The sequence below is a fragment of the Anas platyrhynchos genome, chromosome 2, assembly GCF_047663525.1.
Source record: "Anas platyrhynchos isolate ZD024472 breed Pekin duck chromosome 2, IASCAAS_PekinDuck_T2T, whole genome shotgun sequence".
Taxonomy (NCBI): Eukaryota; Metazoa; Chordata; class Aves; order Anseriformes; family Anatidae; genus Anas; species Anas platyrhynchos.
In genome coordinates this window covers 138,310,313-138,332,194 of record NC_092588.1, presented here as the reverse complement: position 1 = coordinate 138,332,194, position 21,882 = coordinate 138,310,313, and the positions used below count along the sequence as shown (strand labels likewise).

Sequence of the window (21,882 nt, the reverse complement as noted above, 5' to 3'; positions counted from 1 at the left end):
CTTATTCAGGGCATAACACTGAAAGAATTTGACAGATTATCTTTTGATATGATTTTGATGAGCCCTCCTTGTCAGCCATTTACAAGGTAGATACAGCACATTTTGGAGAAAAGTGAAGTTTTTATGATTTGTACTGTTAAGGGAGAAATGTTTTCAAGTGTTATGATGTTTGGTTCATCTGTGTAGCTTTATCTGCCAAAACGACTGTTTTGTGGCTCTGTTCACCACGAGTTTTACTGAAGTGAAAGAAATGAAGCAATTTGAATCTTAATTATTGATCACACTTCTTTTAATGTATATTTTAATTCAGTTAAAATTAATTAAGCTTCTTAAAGCACCTATTTTGCACACATTATGGTTTGTGTAACAGTGGAATTAAAGGATTCTGTGTTTTGGAGTGCTTTCTTTACCTTAATTATCAATCTAATATTTCACTGGGTAACTCCAGAAGGAGAATTGGAATTTCTCACTTTTGCCTGTGACTAAGAGTGGAATCTGTTCTTATTTGTACTTCGAAAATTGCACACGCACACAAACAGTTGATTCTGGGGATGTTTCTATTTTAGCCAACATTAGGAGTATCAGTGTCTGGATATACACGTAAGTTACATATATGCACAAGATTTTGAAAACATATTGTAAAGGCTTTGAAAGGATTTTGTGTATGACCGAGAAATATCTCAGTGTTTAAGAACAGAACCTACTGGGAGTTTATTTATCCATTTGGTTTCAAATTCAGATAGGTTGACAGCAGTGATCGCTGGAGGAAAGATTCTCTTTACTATACTCATACAAAGTAGTAGCTTCATGAAAAGATCTGTTGATGGTGATGAAATTACTTGTGTAAGAAAGTTTAACTCAAATGAGTGCCCTAAGATTAAAAAGAATTCTCTCTAAAGCAGTGCTGACCTATACAAATCTATTTGTGCCAACGTATGATGCATGGTGGGATAATTCCTTCAATTTTATATTATTTTTCTTTTATAATGTAATAAAAAGAATAGTCTGTGTATGACTGACTATCTTAGAGACATGCTAAAGCTCTTCTACCAAGGTTTACGTCTTTTTAAGAGCTAATACAAGCATAAGTTAGGGGAACCCTGGCCTGGAAGCCAGGGTATTATTATCATTATTGTAACCTACTTGAGCTGTCCAGTTTGAAGTTACAAAATTGGCTACAAAGTTATTCACATGGGGATTGATGCTGCAAAATGCTGAGCACTGAGGCCTTCGTTTGTATGAATTAATTTAATACATTCAATATAAAACAGTTGGCTATTCCCAGGAGCTTCAGGGTTTGTGTATGTTTTTTGGTTTGGTTTGGTTTTTGTTTTGCTTTTTTTTTTTTTTTTTTCCTGAAGGATTTTGCTAGCTAAGGCCACAAAGCTAAATGCTTTGTAGACTGGGGAGTCAGTTTCAATACTGAATGCTTTGATTTTAATCTCTTGAGCTGATGGATTCCAGGTCAGACTGTCATTCCTTAGAGCATTTTGTAGGACACTGCCTCTGTGAGCAGGTCCTCATGTCTGGACCTGATGATTTTGCAGAATCTCTTTACAAAGCTCAAAGCCAAAACTCTAAGCCTTCTGTAGAAAAATGTAAGTCAGATGATGGTCTTCTGCAAGTAACCCACGGGTGTTTCTTTATTCTTTTGTAGAATTGGCCTACAAGGTGATGTATCTGATCCGCGGACAAAGAGCTTTCTCTATATTCTTGATATTCTCCCAAGGTAATAAGTTAACTTCCACCTTGACTCTTCAGCCTTTGTTACCAACTAGGTGTTTTATATTGTAGTCAGACAAGTAATCCATAACGTTTTGCAGGGATACTACAACTCTTTCATTGTATTTACTCATTTGTTTTCACGTGATCATATATAACTTATAAAATTCTTGTACTGTATTAATGTCATTATCATCACATAATTATTGTAGAGGCCTTCCTTGTCTGGTTTCTTTTTTGTTGTGTATCTCTTTAAACTGTGGCTATCCAACTTCTTCAGTTTATGATATAATGTTTATTTTCAGTTCAGCATCAACCTTGCGCTGACTTTGTTTGAAAACAGGAACAGGTAGTATAATAGCTTGCTAATACACATCATGGAAACCTGAAAATTGTTTGAAACACCACATTAGAGAGCTTTGATTCAACATTTAATCACCTTGTGAATAGGTAGCATTTGAAAGAGTATGCTTAAAAATATGTTATTTGGTGCACAATACAATACATCCTCCTTTCCCATCCATTTTTTCTTAAAATGACTATTTTGTCTTCTTGGTGCTGCCTCTAGATATCTTGGGGCAGATTGTGTATTTGTTTGGTTTGTGGTAAATCACTTGTTCTTAGTTGTAATCCTAAAAGTTTCAAATAGCATTGAAGTGTCTGAACAGTGCCCTTCTTTTGTGTGTGCATCTGTGCCGTTTTTGTCTGGTCAGACAGGACTGGTTCCTAATAAAAATGGATGAATAATGCAAATATTTATGGCTTTAAGTTTTGAAACAGTAAATCCAAGCACAGCGTTTAGTGCTGACCTAAACTGTTCTTACCAAGAAGTGTTAAAATCAGCTCCAAGTGATGCTTGTAGTTCTTTTTGCAAAGAGATGCATAGCACTATAAGAAACCTTCATGGGGCTACAAACCAAGCAGTTGCTCAGGAAGATTTATTTTGCAGAAAATAAATAAATCTTACTTTCAGAATTGGAGGAGGAGGAGGGAGAGAGGTCTGTCTGTCTGTCTGTCTCTTCCTCCTCCCCTGCCCTGTATTCCTTTCTCTCAACCTGCTGTTAGTACAGGGAGAAGAGTTTCTTCATTCTTCTTCCAGCAACAGCTTTGCAGCTGGTAATGTTAGTGAGACCACCTCTTTGCCCTTGTCACCAGCAGATAGAGAACGTAGACACAGAAGGGCTGAGAGGCTTGACTGGGGTCACCAAAGAAAACTGTGGCAGAGAACACACAACAACCATTTGACTTGATTCCGTATCCCAGTAAGTTAGACAAATAATAGGTGAAAAGCTAGATTATTATTAAGCTAGATTATTATTACTCTCCCATTTCTAGCACAGACAAAAAGAAAGGGGGGAGGGGTATGTGGGTTTAAAAAAATGTGAAAAATATTTTGGCTTTTTTGAATAAGAAACTCAGCTCAGTCCTCCTCACAACTGACTTTTCAAAATGATAAATTAAAAACTGCAGGTAGTGGACTAAGTTAATCATTTGTCAGAATAATAGTACCTTCCTTATCCATAAGAGAATCCTGACCTCAGTATTTCTTTCCAGTAAACCGAGACACTGTTACGAGGAGGGCTGCTTTGGGGGCAGTGCTGTGCACTAACATGGAAATGTTTTTTCCTGGTTGCTGTGGGTTTAGCTGGATAAAGGGCAAAGGCTTTTCCTTCTCAAAAGCAAAGCTTTAGTCACTACAGGACATATGTTTTTCGTCATGACGATGCAAAGGCGCTGGGCTTGGCTGTGGCACTTTATCTCGACATCCCACGAGACATCCTTATCTCCCTTGGGCAGGTTGTTTCTTGAGGCAATAGTTACTGTGAGCTGTCTGTAATATGTTCAAGATGGTGGCTTCTGCAGAGTTTCTTGGTTCCAGTAGATTTATGTTTTCATGAGATAGTGTTTGTGTATGTTTTGGAAATGACATATTTGCCAGACATTGAGTAGGGAGTATTTCAGCCCAAAAAAGGGAAATTCTTAATATAGGAATTATCACTTTGCATTCTAAATTGGTACCGCATGCATTGAAATTGTGAAAATTGTAGAATAATTTCTCATCGCTTGGTTCTTCCTACCTTATGTTCCTCCTTTTAGAATGAAATGTAGCTAAAATGAGGCTGATAGATAGCCTGGAAAGGCAAATGTTAAAGGCATGGAAAGGAAAAGTCCAAGATTTGGAAAGGCCTGGGAAATCCTTAAAGCCCCAGCCACTGGACATGAAGTTTGGCCCAAGTGGTCCAGATGCTGTCTATTATGTTCAAGCCATAACCCAGGAAATTAAACTTCAAAGTCTGCTAATTTTACCGACACATTACTAATGTTAAAATGTGCCAAGTACTTAACACTTACTCTTTGTATAGTGATTATTTGCCTTGTGACACGTTGATCCAGTACGAGCTCTTGCGTTTCAAGCACTGCTCTGGATTTATTACTTCAAAAATAATATTCAGGGTGGGTGATGGTGATGTTGAGCATGGGTAAATGTACCAACAGATATTCTCTGTTCTTTTAGGGGCAGGTTGGCTGCTGCTTATTTTTCAGTTCAATACTATTTTTAGTATTTTCATATTTGACGTTCATTTTCAAATTTCTTGTGAAACACTTTAATTCTTTATTGAATTCCTGTAATTGATGTTAGTTAAGAACTAGCAAAACCAACTTCTGCTGTGATTTACATCAGTGCAAATCCAAAATCACTTGCTAAATGCGCATGGAGTGGCTGCCTGCTGGCATAAGTGTTCTATTCCTACGTGCCACACACAGTGTCTCAGAGCAGCAGCCATTTATATCTACACTAGCCTTACTAGAGTATTATTACTAGAGTACTATATTAGTCAGTGGCAGGAGATGTTCCCAGACACTTGAAGCTGAATCATCTATGGTTTTAAATTGCTAGAATGGTTCCTGGCAGTTTTGTGTTCCTTTCTCCAGAGATTTAATATGCTGTTTTTGGAATGAGCCTATTGCCAGACCTCTGCACTGATCTTGCTAAACCTCAGGCAGCTCCTTCCCCTTCCCCCCACATCAAAATGAAAAAGTGTAGAAAACTAAGAATATATGTAGTTTGAACTCTAAATATGTTGCATTTCTTAAAGCAGTTAAATGCATGCTGACTTTGATGTGTTATCACTAAAGCTGATGTGATATTTTAACACTGATTTGAGGTTTAAGTACTTTAACTAAAGAAAGTAAGATTTCTGTTCTATGGCTATGTAGTGGTATTTTTCCTCCTGACAGTTGTCTATTCTGTTACAAACTTAATCTTTAAATAGTAATAATATGATTTAGGAAATGAACAGTGGTTAACATTTTCACAAGTACATGCACGGGGTACAACTGGGTACAGCATTACATCTGAACAAAAGTCATTTTTTGTTTTTAAATTACCAACAGTCTACATTTCTAATTCAAACGGGCATTATTTGATCTAGGCAACCTTGAAAGTTGAGGTTTATTTTTTTTCAGAATTTAAACTTTGATAATTAACATGGCATGGGAATGTTTTGATCTTTCTTGTAGCTGAACAAATCTGTAGATAAATATAATGTAGTTTACTTCTTGTAACTCTGAACTGTTGGTCTTTTCTTTTATCTTCTAGGCTCCAGAAACTTCCAAAATACATACTTTTAGAAAATGTTAAAGGATTTGAATCCTCTTCTGCGAGGTAAAGTCTAATATATGCATGGCTTAGTTTTTAATAAAGGTTGTCTTCTTTAGAAGAAGGCAGGATTTTTAGTTCCTAGAATTTAAGTGAAGAAAAGAGTGAGAAGGCACAGTTAGCAGCTATAGGTTAAAAATACAGTTTTAATCTAGGAATTAAAGTCTTAGGATGTGAAAGGACCTTCTTAAATAACTATTTATTTCTCTAAGTAGATAAAGTATGTTAGAACTTGAACAAATTCACTCTGTGTTGGATGGGGTCCTTGGCAACATGATCTAGTAGGTGGCATCCCTGCCCGTATCTGGGGGGTTGGGACTAGGTGATATTTAAGGTCCCTTCCAACCTAAGTTATTCTATGATTCATTGTTTCATTGCTTTTCTTTGATGATCCTACATCCTTCAGAAAATGTTGACATTAATTTTCAAAAAAAAATAACAATATGGGTAGCACTCAGGGGTTTGGGTTTTTTTCTGTGACAGAAGATCCTGGTATCCTGTGATGAGGTCACAACCAAATGTAGTTGCTTTCTTTGGTACCTTTGTAAGGTACTAAAGAAAGACCACACCAGCCCGGATCCTTGCTTTGTCTTGGGATGCAGCATCATATACAGTGCCAGATGCAGGTCACAGCTCATGATTTATGCTTAGCCTGGTACAACCTGCATGGAACAGGTGTCCTATTCCAAGAAGGTGTCCTTTTCAGCAATTTTCTCATGTTTATAGAGCACAGTCCAACCTTGCTTTTATTGTTAAAGCCATTCATTTTTCAATTAGCCCTTTTATTAGGCTTAGCTGATGCCATATGCATGACAGAGAGAAACAGTGAGCTATTGTAGTGGGTTTAATCTCCTGTTTAATAATTCACAAAAAAAAGAAAATGTCTTGCCCTCTAATTGCTTTGCTTGCTGGCACACTCATCTAGAGACGTACACTTCTTGAAATGGGATATTTTTTGAAAGGGTATTTGTACTGAAGTAGATGTGAGATATCTGTGAATGTGGTAGTAGTTATTTTTGGCTACAGTAACGCTGAACTTTAAATGTTGTCTTCTGAAGTTCAGAAATGGATGACTTCCTATCTGTAATACTTTGATTCTTTCACTGAATGTGATGAAAGTCTTGGTACCTAAGGTATTGTATGTAATGCGTTTTTACGTAGGATAAAAAAGGTCTTAAAGGGTGTATAAGAGCCTGTGAAGGGCATAATTGCTTTTCAATTCTTCTCACTTTAGAAATGAACTTTTGCGAACACTAGAAACATGTGGATTTAAGTATCAAGAATTTCTCTTGTCTCCAACCTGTGTGAGTAGTAATTTTATTCTAAGAATAACTGTTCAAACTACACTGAGTCCAATGACATTTGGAAATTATCTATTTTATTAGAAAAGAGAGTGATGCCCAGAACTGAAGATACTCTTTTGAACGAGAGCCATCTCACGGGACTTCTGATTTCTCATCCACACATTGGCACGATCATACTGCTATTATTGTTGAGATCCTAGTCCTATATTTCTTTGCTAACAGTTGGTGGTTTTTTTAAGTAGCTATGAATTTAAACCATGACTAAGAAGGTAGTTTTCCCTGCAGGAGCCTCATTTCTTCAGAAGTGCTGATGCATGTGATTTTCCCAGCACAGAAAATGTGACTCTGTCATTTGTGGGAGGAGGGCCTCTGTTTGCATGTTTCCCTGGCAACTGAAAGAGTTGAGAGAGATCTCAGATTGTGCAAGACTAAATGGAATCAATAAAGTGCTGTATATATTCGACAGAAGATGGTAGAGAGTAGCTTGAAAACCAGTTGTACATTTGTTTCGTTGTTAGATGTCTTTTAACTGCTTGTTCAAAAAAGCAGAGAAATATTTTTGCTTTTTAAAAAACACATACATATATATAGGCAGAAATGGTGCCAAGAAATGGTGCAAGTCATTTTTCTCCTCACCTCCCATAAAAATTTGTTTATATTCCTATCCATTTACAGGGAAAAAAAGTCTCTCAAAATCATAAGAAAAAAAAATATTTGCCTGCTTGTTTCCCTGAGATTAGTTAAGCATGGGAGTTATATTCATGGTTCATCATAAGTGTTTTGGTAGTATCAACAAATGCTGACATCTCCAAAGTGACAAAATGTATTAGTGTGGCATAGTTATATTATTATAAATGCTAGAACATAACCTTTGTAACATTTTGCTACATTTTGCTTGCAGCTTGGCATTCCCAATTCTAGGCTGCGGTATTTTCTAATTGCAAAGCTTCAGCAAGAGCCATTTTTCTTTCATGCTCCTGGTCAGGTGAGTCTAATTTCTCTTATTTAAATTTGCCTTGTTTAATGAAGATTGAGATTTAAATTTTCAGTTTCATGGTATGTGGGGATAGAAAAAGAAGGGATATCATCAGAAAAGTTAAATTCTGATTTTAACTCTGATTTTAAAGCCTGGGTGCTGTGTCTTCTAAGGACTGAGTTGTATGCCAGTAGTTTAGATGGCTTTAAGCAGTTGAGGGACTGATGGTGGGCTAGAAAAAAAAAAAAAGTGTTCTGCTACTTTTTTCATATCCTAGGAAACGTCTTTTGTAAGGGCAATTATTGCAGTCATTCCTGTCATCAGTGCTGTTAGGTCAGCCAGTCTTGATGCTAACATATCTTTTTTAATCTTTATAAAAATAACACCAGGTGGTTACTTGCATCTGAGCATCTCTGAAGGAATTCTTACCGTAGTTTCTGCTGTCAAGTTGTTTATCAAATGCACTTCCTTAATCTTTCTCACAATTTATTTCTTAGATACTGACAAGATTCCCAGATCTAGAAGACAAGATTCAGGATCTAGAGGAATTATGTAAGGACAAAATTGTTGATAAAGTGTGTGAATCTAGTTCTTTGCCTTCTGGAGAGAAGAGTCTGGATCCAAATGTTGGTCCTCACTGCAGCAGCAAGAAGAGTTTACCAAAAGAGGCCTTTCTTTTTAAGCTTGAAACAGCAGAAGAAATTGCAAGGAAACATAATCAGGACAATGATTCCTCTATTCAAATGCTAAAAGATTTCCTGGAAGAGGAAAATGAAGAAATGAGTCGGTATTTCTTAGCACCCAAATTCTTGGTGCGCTATGCTTTCTTGTTAGACATTGTTAAACCCACTTGCCGGAGATCCACCTGCTTTACAAAAGGGTGAGTTGCAGAGAAGATATTACTGAGTCATGTCATGAAACTGTAAGTGTGTTTTTGCTTGTGTACTTGAAAGGAGTTATTTCATCAAAAACCCTGGAAAAAAAAGTAAAAATCTCCTTACATAGAATGCTTCCTGATCCAGTGGAATGCCAGCATGAGAATCTGTCTGGCAGAACACCATGTGCCCACTCAAAAAAGGCATTCACAACAGACACTGCCATTTGTTGTTGACCTTCACAGAAGCTTAATTACCCCTGCGGAAATATAGTTCCAGTGGACGGGTATAGTACTGATTCATTAATGAATTTCTTTATATTGCTCACTGAAGTTACAGAGTGGCATGCATGACAGATCCATTCTTCATTAAAACTGCCTCCACTGTACATTTTATTGATTTCTTGGATTTTTCAGCTGTGTAGTCAGAATAGCTGTGGATCGGCCATATGTCATATAACCAGTTAGCTTGCCGCATTACAAATCTTATTTGAGGGAACAGAACATCAGTGCTTTTCTGTCTAGTGGTTTTCTGATTTGTGCTTTGGAATTTTAAGTTTGACTACCAGAGGTTGTTGAACGTTTGGAAGTCCCACAGACAACCTGTCAGGAGGTTTTCCAGTGAATGCATTTTTATGGAAAGTGTCAGTTAGAGCCTGGAACCGTGTCTTTGAATTCTCAAAACGTTTCAACAAAATGACTTTTGGTTAATGAGTTAAAGCTAATTGTAACAGTGGCTTTTTATTAGTAATAGGAATTAGAATGTCAGTTTGACATAATTCCTACAGATTTTGTGATTTCAACTTTTTGACGTGAAATTCTCTCTTCTCAGCTTTTTTAAAAAATTGTGCAACAGGAAAGTCCTTCCTCCATCCCTCATTGATAGATGCACTTTCTGCCTTCAGTGTTTGAGTTGTGGGGGAGTCAGCCCCTTGTGGGATCTGTTTCAGCCAGTAGTCTGATTGGAGCAGTCAAAAACCTAATGCCAGAATGATCTTTTACGTATCTCTTACATGTACATTCACATTAAATAAAGAATAAGAATAAATTGGCCATCTGTGGCTTCACTAGAATATACTATGGCAGTTTGTGGTCACGTTTATCAATTTCACACCACAGGAGCCTTCTGAATAGTTAAAATGAAGTCTACATGTATATATAGTGGCAGGAAATCTGACATTGAATGTGACTATTGCCCTTCTGCTGATTTGGAAGGAGTCATGCTGGATAGTTGTGGTAGTTCTTGGCTCAGAATGTAAGAATCTGATTTAGTGTCTGTCTTTGTTCTTTTTGGAACAAAGAATTGGAGAAGGAAAATTCTCCAGTATGGTCCTCCATGTGGTCATATTATTTACGGCTCAGCACTAAGAAGAAGATTATAATTCCAGTTTAGGCTTCATCCAGGTCTCTTTCTGAGGCCAAGAGTAAGTTGCTGCTGTAGGCAATCCAGGAGTTCTCTGAAGCATCAGATTTAGAAAAGACTTTGAATGGAGCAAAACAGTGCTGAGGGGTTCAGAGAATCACTTTTCTGTGGTACCTGTCCGGTGTCTTTCTTACCTGTCATACTGATCACCAAATTTGAGGCTGGGGAAAGAAACAAAAACAAAACAAAACAAACAAAAAAATTCCCCCAGTTATGATCAGTCCTCAGTTTTCTCCAGCAAGGTTCGTGTGGTGAGGATAATCCAGATGTGCCTCCTCCAGTCACTGCTGTTTCAGGGACCTCAAACACTGATATTATATCAGTGTTTTTGCCTTTCTCCCTTTGTCATAGCACTCTGTCTTCCGAGGATCAAAAGGCTTTGGTGGAGTACAGGGCAAAATGTAACTGTGATGTCTGAGAGATAGAGCAGAACCTTCTGACCTTAGACTCCTAGCTAATTTGAAAACAATTGCTGAGTTCCCTGAGAGTACAAATGCCATGGTTTCTCTGGGGAGCATGTTTGTAGTGACTGAAGTTCTGAGAGAGGAAATTGGCCATTTTGAAGGACAGAGTAGATGAAAACTATTTCTTTAGTTATGATTACCCTGGACCTACTTGTAAGTTCTTGCTCTACTGACAAGAGATACCTTCTAAAATAGAGTAATGTTAGTTACAGAAACTCTCTCTAGCATTGTGGAATTCACCTTTTTATTATGCAAGATATAGGACACAGTATACCTAGAAATAATATATTAAGTGTGTAAAATGAAGTTTTTTTAAAAGCTTACGGAAATAAAGCTGGGGGGTGGGGAAACAGTCTTGAGTCAGGTGAAAATTAAGACTGCAATTTCTCAAGCCATTTGCTTCAATCATTTTAAGTGGTAATGAAATGTCCAAAAATCAATGCATCGGTTTTTTTTACTGTGCTAAAACTTCCCATCTTTAATTATGTTCTGAGTCTAAGGTAGGAATGCAAATTTTTCTGTAGTCAGCAGCTGCAATAACAATTAATAACAATCCAGCTGACATTTGCCATCTGGCCACATTTTTTTTTTTAAAGGCACCACCCCAGAACAAAACCAACCTCCCATACCATTCGTTTATAAAAAGGGGTATGGTGATCTTCATTTTTAAATATGTCACATTATCTTGCTACATCAACCAGATTTTTTTATTTATTTTTTGGTGCGTTCTTTACTGCAGTGACAGTTACTTTGACTGGAGTATTTTATATAACATGAATCTTGTTACAATTATTTTTCCTCCAATAAAACTCTAATTACTACTTTGAAATTTATCCTCATCTATTTATTATGGCTCAGATATGCTCATCTGAAATAAGATCAGATGCCGTATAAGAAGATGAGGGTTCCTCAGTACTGCATGTGTTACCTTGTTAAACATGGCATTAGGGAATTTTCAGAGTGCTACTATCCAGTTAATTGTTATATATTTACAACATGGTTCCATTTTACATGTTTTTAATCTGCATTGGTGTTCACATCATTTTGTCCTGATCCAAAATACGTTTTGTACGTACTTAATTTTAAAAAATTGTGTTCTAACTGGTATTGGCAGAACTACTTGTAAGCTTTTCCAACTGAAGAAGAAATTCTGAAGACTTGAGCCTTCCTGGGTTATTGTGTCTTTGCTGAAGGCCAAATATTCATTTATTTGTTGTGGAGTTAGGCTTGAAACACAAATTTGTTTCAGCTGTGAAAACCATGGTCTCTACAGTTACACAGAGAAAACTAAAGGATAGTATCTGTTAATGGTCGATGTAGACCGCTTCCATCTGATGCACGGGATCTTCCGAAGTTCGTACACTTAGCAAAAGCCAGTGATGATTTGACTCAGTCTCTGTTTTTGTTCAGAGCATTCATATGTTATCATAGTTAGACCATCGGAGCATGTTTCTGAAAGCCCATGATTATATTTAAATGATAGCCTGGAAGAGAGCACAGAGTAAACATGTTGTTATGCAATCAACCACAAAGCATCCAAAAAAGCTGCATTTTGGTTTTATAATGTAAATTTACTTACTAGTTAGTTTTTTCTTTTATTTCCTTTCTTTTTTCTACTGCTCTGCATAGAAGCCATCCCCTGTTCCTTCCTTCCCTTTGTGGAAAATCTGCAAGCAAGCAAAAGTTAAATCTGACTGAACAGATTTGTTCCTAATGGATTGATCTAAAAGCTGCAGGATCACAGTAATGGTCCTCCTTTGAATATGAGCCAATTAGAAGCCTAGGACCAAAATGTTTATTTTGCCTTAGTGTAAAATGAGCCTTGGCAATGTAGATGGGCCTTCCTGATGATGCTGTGCTTGAATTCCTTGGCTGGTTGCCTTATACAAGGTTCATGGTTCACCTATGAACATGGTACATGGTTGAAGGTACCAGGGTACATGGTTCAACCCTCGTGCACTGCTTACAGACTTATCCCCAAAGATTATGGTCAGAGTCTACTGCACTCCAAGAATCAGCATTGCTAATAAGGCCTTTTGCTTTATCAATCCAGAAGGCTGTTTGTTAATTAAAGCAAATGAAACTCATCCTGCATCCTTGCAGCTGTCCGTTCTGTGAGGTCCAATGAATATACTAAGTTAAGATTGTTGCTGTTGTTCTTCCTAAGGTATGGACACTATGTAGAAGGGACAGGCTCAGTTCTGCAGACAGCAGTGGATGTACAGGTAAGAAAGTCTAGACTAACCTAAAAGAATGATTTGTTTTAAAACTTGTTTTGTCTTCTGCTTTGTTATTCTGAATATTATAACAGAAATGCTTTTAAAGCTACTTTTTATGGCAACTAAGTTTCCAATTCATCTACTTAGAGTTCCTAAACAACAGTTTATTTAAACCAAGATTATGCATGTGCCTCTCTGTGGAGAATGAATTGCTGTTATTTTCTGTAGTGTCATGCAGAGATTTCACAGGGGTATTAAAAAACATTAAAATTTACTAATTCTGTGGACAAATTAAAGTGCAGTGCTGTGATTCTAGGGCCATTTTAGTATATGTGATTTGGTAAACATTGTCAAATGTTCAATACTGAATCATAGAATCATTTAGGTTGGAACATACCTCTAAGATCATCTTGTCCAACCTTCAACCTAGCACTGCCAAGTCCACCATTAAGCCATGTCACTGTGCTCCACAGCTACATGTTTTTGAAGACCTCAGGGGATGGTGACTCAACTACTTCTCTGAACAGCCCTTTCCAAAACTTCACAACCCTTTCACTGAAGACATTTTTCCTAATATCCAACCAAAACCTTCTCTGGCACAACTTCCGTTTCTTCTTCTCCCATCACTTGGTGCTTGGGAGAAGAATCGATCCCCACCTCACTATAGCATCTTTTTAGGTAATTGTAGAGCACAATGAGGTCTCCCCTGAGCCTCCTCTTCTCCAGACTAAACAACCCCAGCTCCCTCAGTCACTCTTCATAAGACTTATTCTCTAAGACCTTCAGCAGCTTTGTTACCCTTTGGACACGCTCCAGCACCTTGACGTCCTTTTTGTAGTGAGGGGCCCAAAACTGAACACATTTGAATACCAAAAGTATTTATCTGGGAAGACATAGTATTTTGAAAAGTTCTTCCTTTGATGCTAAGTTCACCACAAAGTGACTTCTTGGCATTGGGAAAGGTAAAAATAAATGGACGAATGAATCAACATTCACATATACTTTCACAAAGCATGTTTTGCAGACAGGCTCCTCCTCCTGCACTTCTATGCCATTCACTAATATTATAAGGTATTTCTAAGCATAAGAGGAATGCAGTTCGGAATTCAGAATAATCTCAGACCAAATGTATTAAAACAGCTGCATTAATACAGTTTAACTTGTGTGCATGGTCTTGCTGCTGAGTTATATTAAGTCACTGTTCTGTCATTGACAAATGTTTCTAGTCCTTTGATTGTCTCCTTCAGTATTGGCATGGCTTGTAAACTGGAGGAAGGCATGATGAATTGCCTCATGGCAACATTGATTTTGTTCTTGTAAGTGCAGGTACTGAGATATTGGCTGCAAAAACGTAACTCCAAACATGCTTTCAAATTGTCTTTGGTACTGTGATAATCAAAGAAATACGCTGTCGGGATATGATTGTTACAGCATAATTTCACATATTCTGCCTGCATAGTGATGATGATTGTCTTGGATATTCTTTATAGCTTGAATCAGTGTTTAAACACATTGAGAATTTACCAGAAGAAGAGAAGCTTGGGAAACTGTCAACACTAAAACTGAGGTATTTTACTCCGAGAGAAATAGCAAATCTACATGGATTCCCTCCAGAATTTGGTATGTGCTTGCAAAGTACCCATTTGTTCTTCATTCTTTAGAAATGCCAATGTAGTTTTTTTACTGGGAGTAATCCTTGTATTTTATTTTGCAAGTTTGTTCTGACCACTCTATTCTTACGATTGATTCTTATTAATTAGCTAGCCTTTCTGTATTTTTTTTTTTTTTTTTGCCATTCTACTATTATTTTTCTATATGCATTTTGAGAACCATCCTCTATGGTTAGGTTTATCTTTATAGACAGGAAAAATGTTTTGGCTTCAGAAAAGCTATTATTGAATGGCAGTGAAGGAATATCTTTGTGTTAAAGTTGAAACTCTTTACTCAGCAGCCAATGTTACCCACAACTGTGGTAAGTCAACATATCCTGCCAGTTTAGGATGTCTGTTAGTTGTTCTCAGTGTTTGAGCTGCTTGCTTTCTCCCTTCCAAACATTTGCAGCTGCTGACAGAAAAGCAGTTTCACAATATACAGATACTTCTTTGTTCAGGAGTAACCAAACTCTTCAGTTAATGATCTTTTAAGCCCTCTCTGTTTTCCAGAAAAGACAGTCCAAGCCATTGGTCAGTTACTTCATTTTATCACTGTTTTTGTGGAAACAAGGGAGTCAAGGAGCAAGACTGGGCAATACCAGTACATTGCACACAGGTCAGCCAGAATTAAGCCTGCAGTAAATTCACCAGAGTTCCCCCTTGCTCAGTAAAGAAAGAAGGGCAAGGAAGTGGAGCTGTTACTACCTACTAAGGAACTTGGCCTGCTGCCATCACATCAGATCAATGCATTGTCTCTCAGAAACTTGAGCATTCATAAAATAAGACACCACTGACCTTGAGCCTTGAGTAGTTAGACTTTTCTTCCACTTCCCCAGTGACTTCGGGATCTGAGGAGTGCTAATGGTTTACATATATTTCTTTCTGTTGCAGTTTTAGTTTCTCTTATTACTTGCAACTGCATTAAAGTTATTACCTTAAAACAACTTTATCAGGGTTGAAAAATCATTAGGTTTGCTACCACTAAGCTCACTTTTTTAATAGTATTTGCAGGAGTGTGCTGTGTTGAGTTAAATGTCAATGTGTGGGATTTTTCATACCCTGCCTTCTTTAATAATTTGTCCCTTTTGCAGACAGCCTTTTTCTTAGCACTGCTCAGTTCTGTATTGACTTGGATTGATGTAAAGAAATTTGAGCTAAACAGGACCGGTTTGGTCTTGTATAGGCTTACCATGCTGTTTAACCTCCCTCTGAGCACCAGACTGTCTATTTTCTCTTTTTTAAATATGTTACTTATTATAATAGCTTGTGTTTTCCAAATGTTAAATCAGTCTTTGCAATACCACTGAGAGGTGTACTAGGGTTAACATTTCTTGCTTTTTATGGAGGCAGAACCAAGGCACAGAAAGATTTACATTTGAATGACTCTATTAATTTGGGGTGACTGGTTTGTGAAGCCTGACGTTTACCATTTCAGAGTGCTTGGAATGATACTGAGCTTTCTCTGTTTCGAGTTCGTCTTCAGGGGCAGGAACTTTCAAGACAAGTCAGGCTTCTGAATTTCAGGAGCATGCAGATAGTCACCATCTACAAAGTGATCACTTAACAAACTTGTCTCTTGTCACTGGAGAAATGCACAGCAGCTGGGGACAGATTCCAGCTTCTGCCTTTACCATGGGACCTTCTTTACAGTTCTTGCAGTTTGCTGCTTCACTGCACCACTTTTCCAGCTTCCACAACACATGAAACAAGCCTCTCATCCAATGCTTTCCACTGTCATATACTCCTGATTCATATACTCAACAAGGTTTTCCCAGTGCAGTGTCACAAGTCTGCAATTTCTTTCCTTTGTGTTTTAATTTAGACATTTCCCACTTTGTACCTTTGAAATAAAAAAAAAAAAAAAAAAAAAAGTGTTAGCTCTAGGCTGATTGGAATCTGGTAAATTTAGCTACTATAAGTTTCTTGTCAGGATTTGCATACTATATTTTATTTCATTTTTTTTTTTGAAAGACCTATAAGTTGCTATATTTATGGCTACAGTGAAAGGTGTATGCTGGACAGCATTTCTCCCATGCTAAATTTCAAGTCATTATTTGTGAAGCGTGACATTTGCGGAGGAAAATGTGCTATCTTTCTCTGCTCCTGTGTTCTGTAGCAACATTTGGGCTGAAATGTTTAGTGACAGAAAGCCTGGAAATGTAGCCACTGCAAATATGTTCACCCAAGAAGCTAAAGAATGAGAAAACTATAAGCTGAAAATTAAATGAAGAAAATGTCAGGAAGCTTTATCATGGGTACTGTCATGTTGCTAGCTGCGCTGCAGTATTATCTGAAGAAACATGACTGTGTCTAAATGGGTCTTTATTGTAACAAATGGATGGCCTTTTCCAATACATGAGATCCAGAGCTAAAATCATTATTCTGTCTTAACATTAACAGATTTATTTGTGCTTTTAACATCTAACTGTATATCTAGTAATTGCACTATAGGTCAATGAAATAATGTGCAGTCATTTGTCTTAGTTGTTGTCACGGGTCCCACAGCAATATCATTAAAAGTGATCAGAGCATTTTTGCACCTGCGACCTGCTTTCATGAGGGTGACGTCAGGGGGCCTTTTCCATTTTTCCTGTTAGTAATGTACGTAAGCTATTAAGAAACAAGTGGCAGCCTAGTGGAAAGCCAGCACTCTAGTAGTGCACATCGCCAAGACTTCAGCATCACCAGGTGATACACAAGACCTAAATGATATGATGAGAGCTGTGCAGCAAGTACCAGTGTGCTATGAGTTCTTAAATCTGTCCTTCTGATGTAGGCTAGTCTTGAGCCAAGAAGATAGAAGGTGAAAGATAATGTAAAGAGGCAGATGGGGGAGGCTTGGGATAAAGGAAACAATGAGCCCTGAAAATGAATTCAGGCTTTTCAGTTGCTAAGAGGCAGAAGGAGAACTGAAACTAACAGTGTTCAGATAAGTTTCTTGGCCTCTAAGTGCATGTGTGTGTGTGCACATAAATACAATTTTTTAATATACATACTCTTCTAAAATGTGTAGATTTTGTACCTTATTCAGTGATTTAATGTGAAAACTCCATCTAAGGAAGTCTGTGTAGGGGAACGCAAGCAAACGTTCCAAAGAAAGAAGAATGGTTGCCCAAATTTGAGTGCTGGGAAGCTGGGCAGAATGGCTGGAGCTGGCAAAAAATGTGTTTACCGAAGCAGTCCACGTTCAAAGCATTAATAACTGGCAGAGAAGTATGGAACAACTCCTCCCAGACACCACCTCCTTGGCTTCCCACCCACTGTCAGCTACGTTCTCTCCTGAGCTCTCTTTGGACAAGGACTTTTCTGATGTGCTCTGCAAACTTCAGGACATATCTGTTGCTACTTCATCCCACAAATGGTTTATGCACCAAAGCTGGGTGGTGATGACCTCAGGGTCAAAGTTAGGTGTTTCTTATTAGGGAATGAGCAAATAATTAAATGTGATCAAGTATCAACAGCTTAGCAAATGACCCTAGTAGTTGAATCACCACTGCTGTTCATTTTTCACTCAGTCTGAAGCAAGTGCACTTTAGCTCACAGCTGGAGTAAGCTGAGAGTGCAAGCAAGGGCAATTACAGGAGACCAGCTGGCTGTTGGTAACTCCTCAATTTTCAGAAGCTTGCTCACCTTTGATTGCATATTGATTATACAGCACACAGCTCTTTCACAATACCTGGACCAGTTTAATGTTTTCTGGTCCTCCCTTTTCTCTGCTAGTCATGCATGTACAATGTGAAGAACATTTTTGATGGTGTCTGTATTTCTGAGTGCATTTTATAGGGTCATCATTGAATTACATGGAAAATTGTTAAGGTGCTTAATCGTTCCTGGAATAAGCCTTGCTCATAGCTTAATCTGTACTGGTGGTATCTTGCAGTGTGAGTCTCATTTGATTTGCCGTATCTGGTTAGAGGACCTCAGATTGGAAGTAAAATATAAAGCTTGTCAAGAAATGAAGTTCATTACATCTGTAGAATCGTATTTTCTTTCTCTCATGGCCACGTTACTCTGCATGTTCTCTAGAGTAGCAGTTCTGCAGTGCTTTAGATGCTGCTGCTGCTGCTGAGACTGCTGGATGTGTTGAGTTGTAGGAAGAGAGGCTAGATCAGCATTAAATCAGCAGAACGTTTTGAAGCTACTTTTTAAATCTTAGGTATGGCAGTACTGCTCATAGAAGAACTGATCCAAGTCCAATGAACTTGTTGGAAATTATAATTTCCTGAGTTTTTGGGGCTGTGTGTTTGTGTGTATGAAATCTGTATGTAAGCTGAAGTCTCTGATAACAGTATTAAGAACTGTTCATTGAAAAAAGGAACGGACTAAAAGGTAGGAATAAAGCCAGACTAATTACACTGTATTATCTGTTTTGTTTTAGGGTTTCCTGACAAAGTAACAGTGAAACAATGCTACCGTCTCCTGGGAAATAGCCTCAACGTACATGTGGTGGCAAAATTGATCTCCGTTCTGCTTGGATAACTTAGAACATCAATCTGATGGTAGACTGGTAATGGAAAATGCTTTCATCTTTCAAGAGAAAGCGGATGGCAGCTTAACAAAATCCATGCTAACCAAAATATCTGTGCAGATATTTTGCTAAACAGTTCTGATGTGTTTTAATAACTTGCATTTATGGATTTGCACTGTAGAAGCGTTTTATTTAAATGGAAGTTTCTGGGAATTAATTGCTGTATTTAGATGTTGGATTTAGTTCGCAAAATGAAAAGTAACAGCATTCACATATATCTCAGTGCAAATGGTTAAACCAGTTTGATTCTATCTTAAACTGTACTGTCAGTACAATATAAAAGGGCTGTAAATGCCAAAGCTGTTTTAATTAAATGCAGAAACCAAGTTCTACATGTAAAATGTCTTCCTCTGTAAATATCAGTGATCCATTCTTAACAGATGTATTGTATATGTGATTTATTTTTTCTTTTGTATCTAATGAAACTTTAAAATTCAGTATTTTATATAATTTTTAAGAAGATGGCGTCATATGTTTGTTTGACCCTCTCTAAATAGTTTCAGGTTTATGGAACCAAACTGTGTCTGTCTCAAATGATTTGTCTAGGTGAAGCTGAATAAAAATATGTTAATATTATCACAACTCTGACAATAACTTGGCTGTTTCTGTTCTCACTTACATTATTCAGGATGAGATCATTGCTTCTTACCAAAGACCTACACACGGAAGACATAAAAATATTTTAAATAAATATTTAAAAATATTTAAATATTTTAAATATAAAATATTATAAATATTTTAAAACTTCATGTCTAGTTTCCTTTGGCTTAAGAAGTGTAGAAAAGCTATATGGGTTTCTTCTAAAAACTTCTTTACAAACTTTGTAGTAGTACTAGAGTTAAGAGTGTATTTCGGGATGAGATCATTGCATATGGCCAGCCTGAGAGTCACAGTTCAATGTTATCTCATAGACATAGACTGAATGGTTGTTGTTGTTGTTTGTTTGTTTTAATCATTAGGTCTTGAGAGTTCAGTATCTCTGTAACAGTAATTTTCCTTACTGTTACATGGGAAGACTGAAAGCCTTCTGAAGTAGTATGTGTTCAGGTTGTTACTTTCTGTACCAATAACGTTATACTGGTATCTAGAGGAAGGAAACAGAAGAAAAGGTGAGATGATGCTTAGTAAGCATCCACTGGGGAGCTGGCATGCTACAAAAATGAAGGATTTCATATACTGCTCATGGTTCCTGTACACCAAAACAATTAGTTGTCAAAGCTGCCAATACTAAAAGAGTTTTTCTCCCCACCCCCATGGGATAGTAACAGCCAGTGTGTATGGTGCCTAGGTTTGGTAATGCGGTAGAAATTAAAGACTACAGAGAACAGAACCACTGTGGAGATCCTGCAGCTATTCTGATCTGTTGTAGTCATCCTGAAAAAAATAAGCATGCTGTTGTTACTTTATGCCATACTTTTATGCTGACTCCTTATTTCCTCTTCAGTCTTGATTTATGTGTTGCTTCTGGACTATTAAACTGGGAAATCCTTGGGCTGAGCTTCTGTGGCCTGTCTTAATCCTCAAGAGCATTTGGACCTCTTGGAGTGTTCCAGCTATGAAAGAGAACAGGAAAAGGATTCTCCTAAAAGACCTCTGGAGTAGGCTCTAGAGAAGCAAGAGACCACCTATCTTCAGGTGGTGTTTTGCAGTAGAGTAATGGCAAAAAGTAGTAGGCTAATGTTAACTGTGCCTACTACTAAATAATGCAAAGAGCAAGTGTGTTTTTAGCAATGTTATGAACCATAGCTAGTTATCTGTTAACATGGTGATAACTGTATAGATTTATCGACTAGATTTTGTTCTTGTGAGGCATAATAACAGGAAGTTCTATTGCTATTTAAAGTGATCCAAATATTCAAAAGAAAACAAAGAAGATCAGTTTTATATATAAATTGGGATTTCTTCCTGATAAACCATGTAAATAGCCTGTTGATTTCAATTCTCTGTAATGGCAAAATATTACTATTAACATTTAATTTTAAATTCCTTAATTTGTAAAACATTTTAATTAGTGTAAAGCATATTTTAAGTATTTATATACCCTTCATATTATGGTATTAAAGCATAATTTGCAGTTAATCTAGCTGCATCTGAAACTATGATATAGCACTACAGCCTGTTACATGGTGGGAGTCAATTTGAATTTAATATGATTGTGAAGACTCAAATTTGCTTACTAATCAGAGCTGCTTATGAAGGAGGCATTTTGAAAAAAAAAAAAAAGGATATTTCAGAGTTGCAATTCCATGTCTATCTATTTTGCTCCTGGTAACCCTGTAATACCAGCAAAGCTAAATTGAGTGACTGCTTCTTATCCCATCTGTTTGTCATTAATAGGCTCATCACTGAGTGAGTGCTGGTGGGTTGCACCTGCTTGACCTCACTTGGTGATCATGTTGCTTCCTTTTCCGAGCAGTCTCCTAATAATAAGTGCTTTGCAGCCTACATCAGTGCAGCACTTTGCAGCTTCAGCTTAATCATTTTCACAGCACTGAAGTATAATTGCAAAAGCAGCTGAAAGGTAAATGAGTGAAACCTGGAAGACAGCTCTGGAAACTGGAAGAGATTTCAAGACTCTGCTTTTTGTTTGCATAACTTGCTTTTTCTGCATGTATGAAATATATATCATTATCTGAGTGAGATGATAGGGCTGAATTTCCTCAGCCTTGAGAAGTTTCACTGATAGAAAAGGTGTCGTATTTGGTGGTGACATATTTATGCACTCATTTTTAAAGCTTGCTGATTGCCTTACAGAATGTCTTACCTACATGAGCTTGTTTTCATCTGAGTTAATCGAGGTGTCCCTATACCCACGAAGAAACCTGTGTAATGATGAAATTACTAAAATATCTTTTGCTTAAAGCACTGGCTTGAGTATTTTTGATATGTGAACTCAAAGTTTTCTAGTGGAGGTATATCCTTCTGTGCATGGAACATAACGCTCCTGCCCGTAGTTTTTTTATTTCACCTTTTGCTGACCCCCTTAGGAGGAGTATAAGGTTTGTCAGGAATCTGTGTATTACAGCCTGGAAAAACACTGGTCTGTGCTAACGCTAACG

The 21,882-nt window shown here is 37.3% G+C and overlaps 1 protein-coding gene across 3 annotated transcripts in view; it reads left to right on the top strand.

Annotated features, from left to right (window-relative positions):
* TRDMT1 (tRNA aspartic acid methyltransferase 1) overlaps positions 1 to 19,405 on the top strand; it is a 42,420-nt gene extending 23,015 nt beyond the window's left edge. For all 3 annotated transcript variants that reach the window (XM_027450692.3, XM_027450689.3, XM_072033675.1), the window contains 9 exons: positions 10 to 86; positions 1,658 to 1,729; positions 5,324 to 5,389; positions 6,618 to 6,687; positions 7,589 to 7,672; positions 8,161 to 8,543; positions 12,592 to 12,649; positions 14,134 to 14,263; positions 18,674 to 19,405. In XM_027450692.3, coding sequence (XP_027306493.2) covers positions 49 to 86; positions 1,658 to 1,729; positions 5,324 to 5,389; positions 6,618 to 6,687; positions 7,589 to 7,672; positions 8,161 to 8,543; positions 12,592 to 12,649; positions 14,134 to 14,263; positions 18,674 to 18,774 — 1,002 coding nt within the window. In that variant the 5' untranslated portion in view covers positions 10 to 48 and the 3' untranslated portion in view covers positions 18,775 to 19,405. The remainder of the gene's footprint in view (positions 1 to 9; positions 87 to 1,657; positions 1,730 to 5,323; positions 5,390 to 6,617; positions 6,688 to 7,588; positions 7,673 to 8,160; positions 8,544 to 12,591; positions 12,650 to 14,133; positions 14,264 to 18,673) is intronic.
* The last annotated feature ends 2,477 nt before the right edge of the window (positions 19,406 to 21,882 follow it).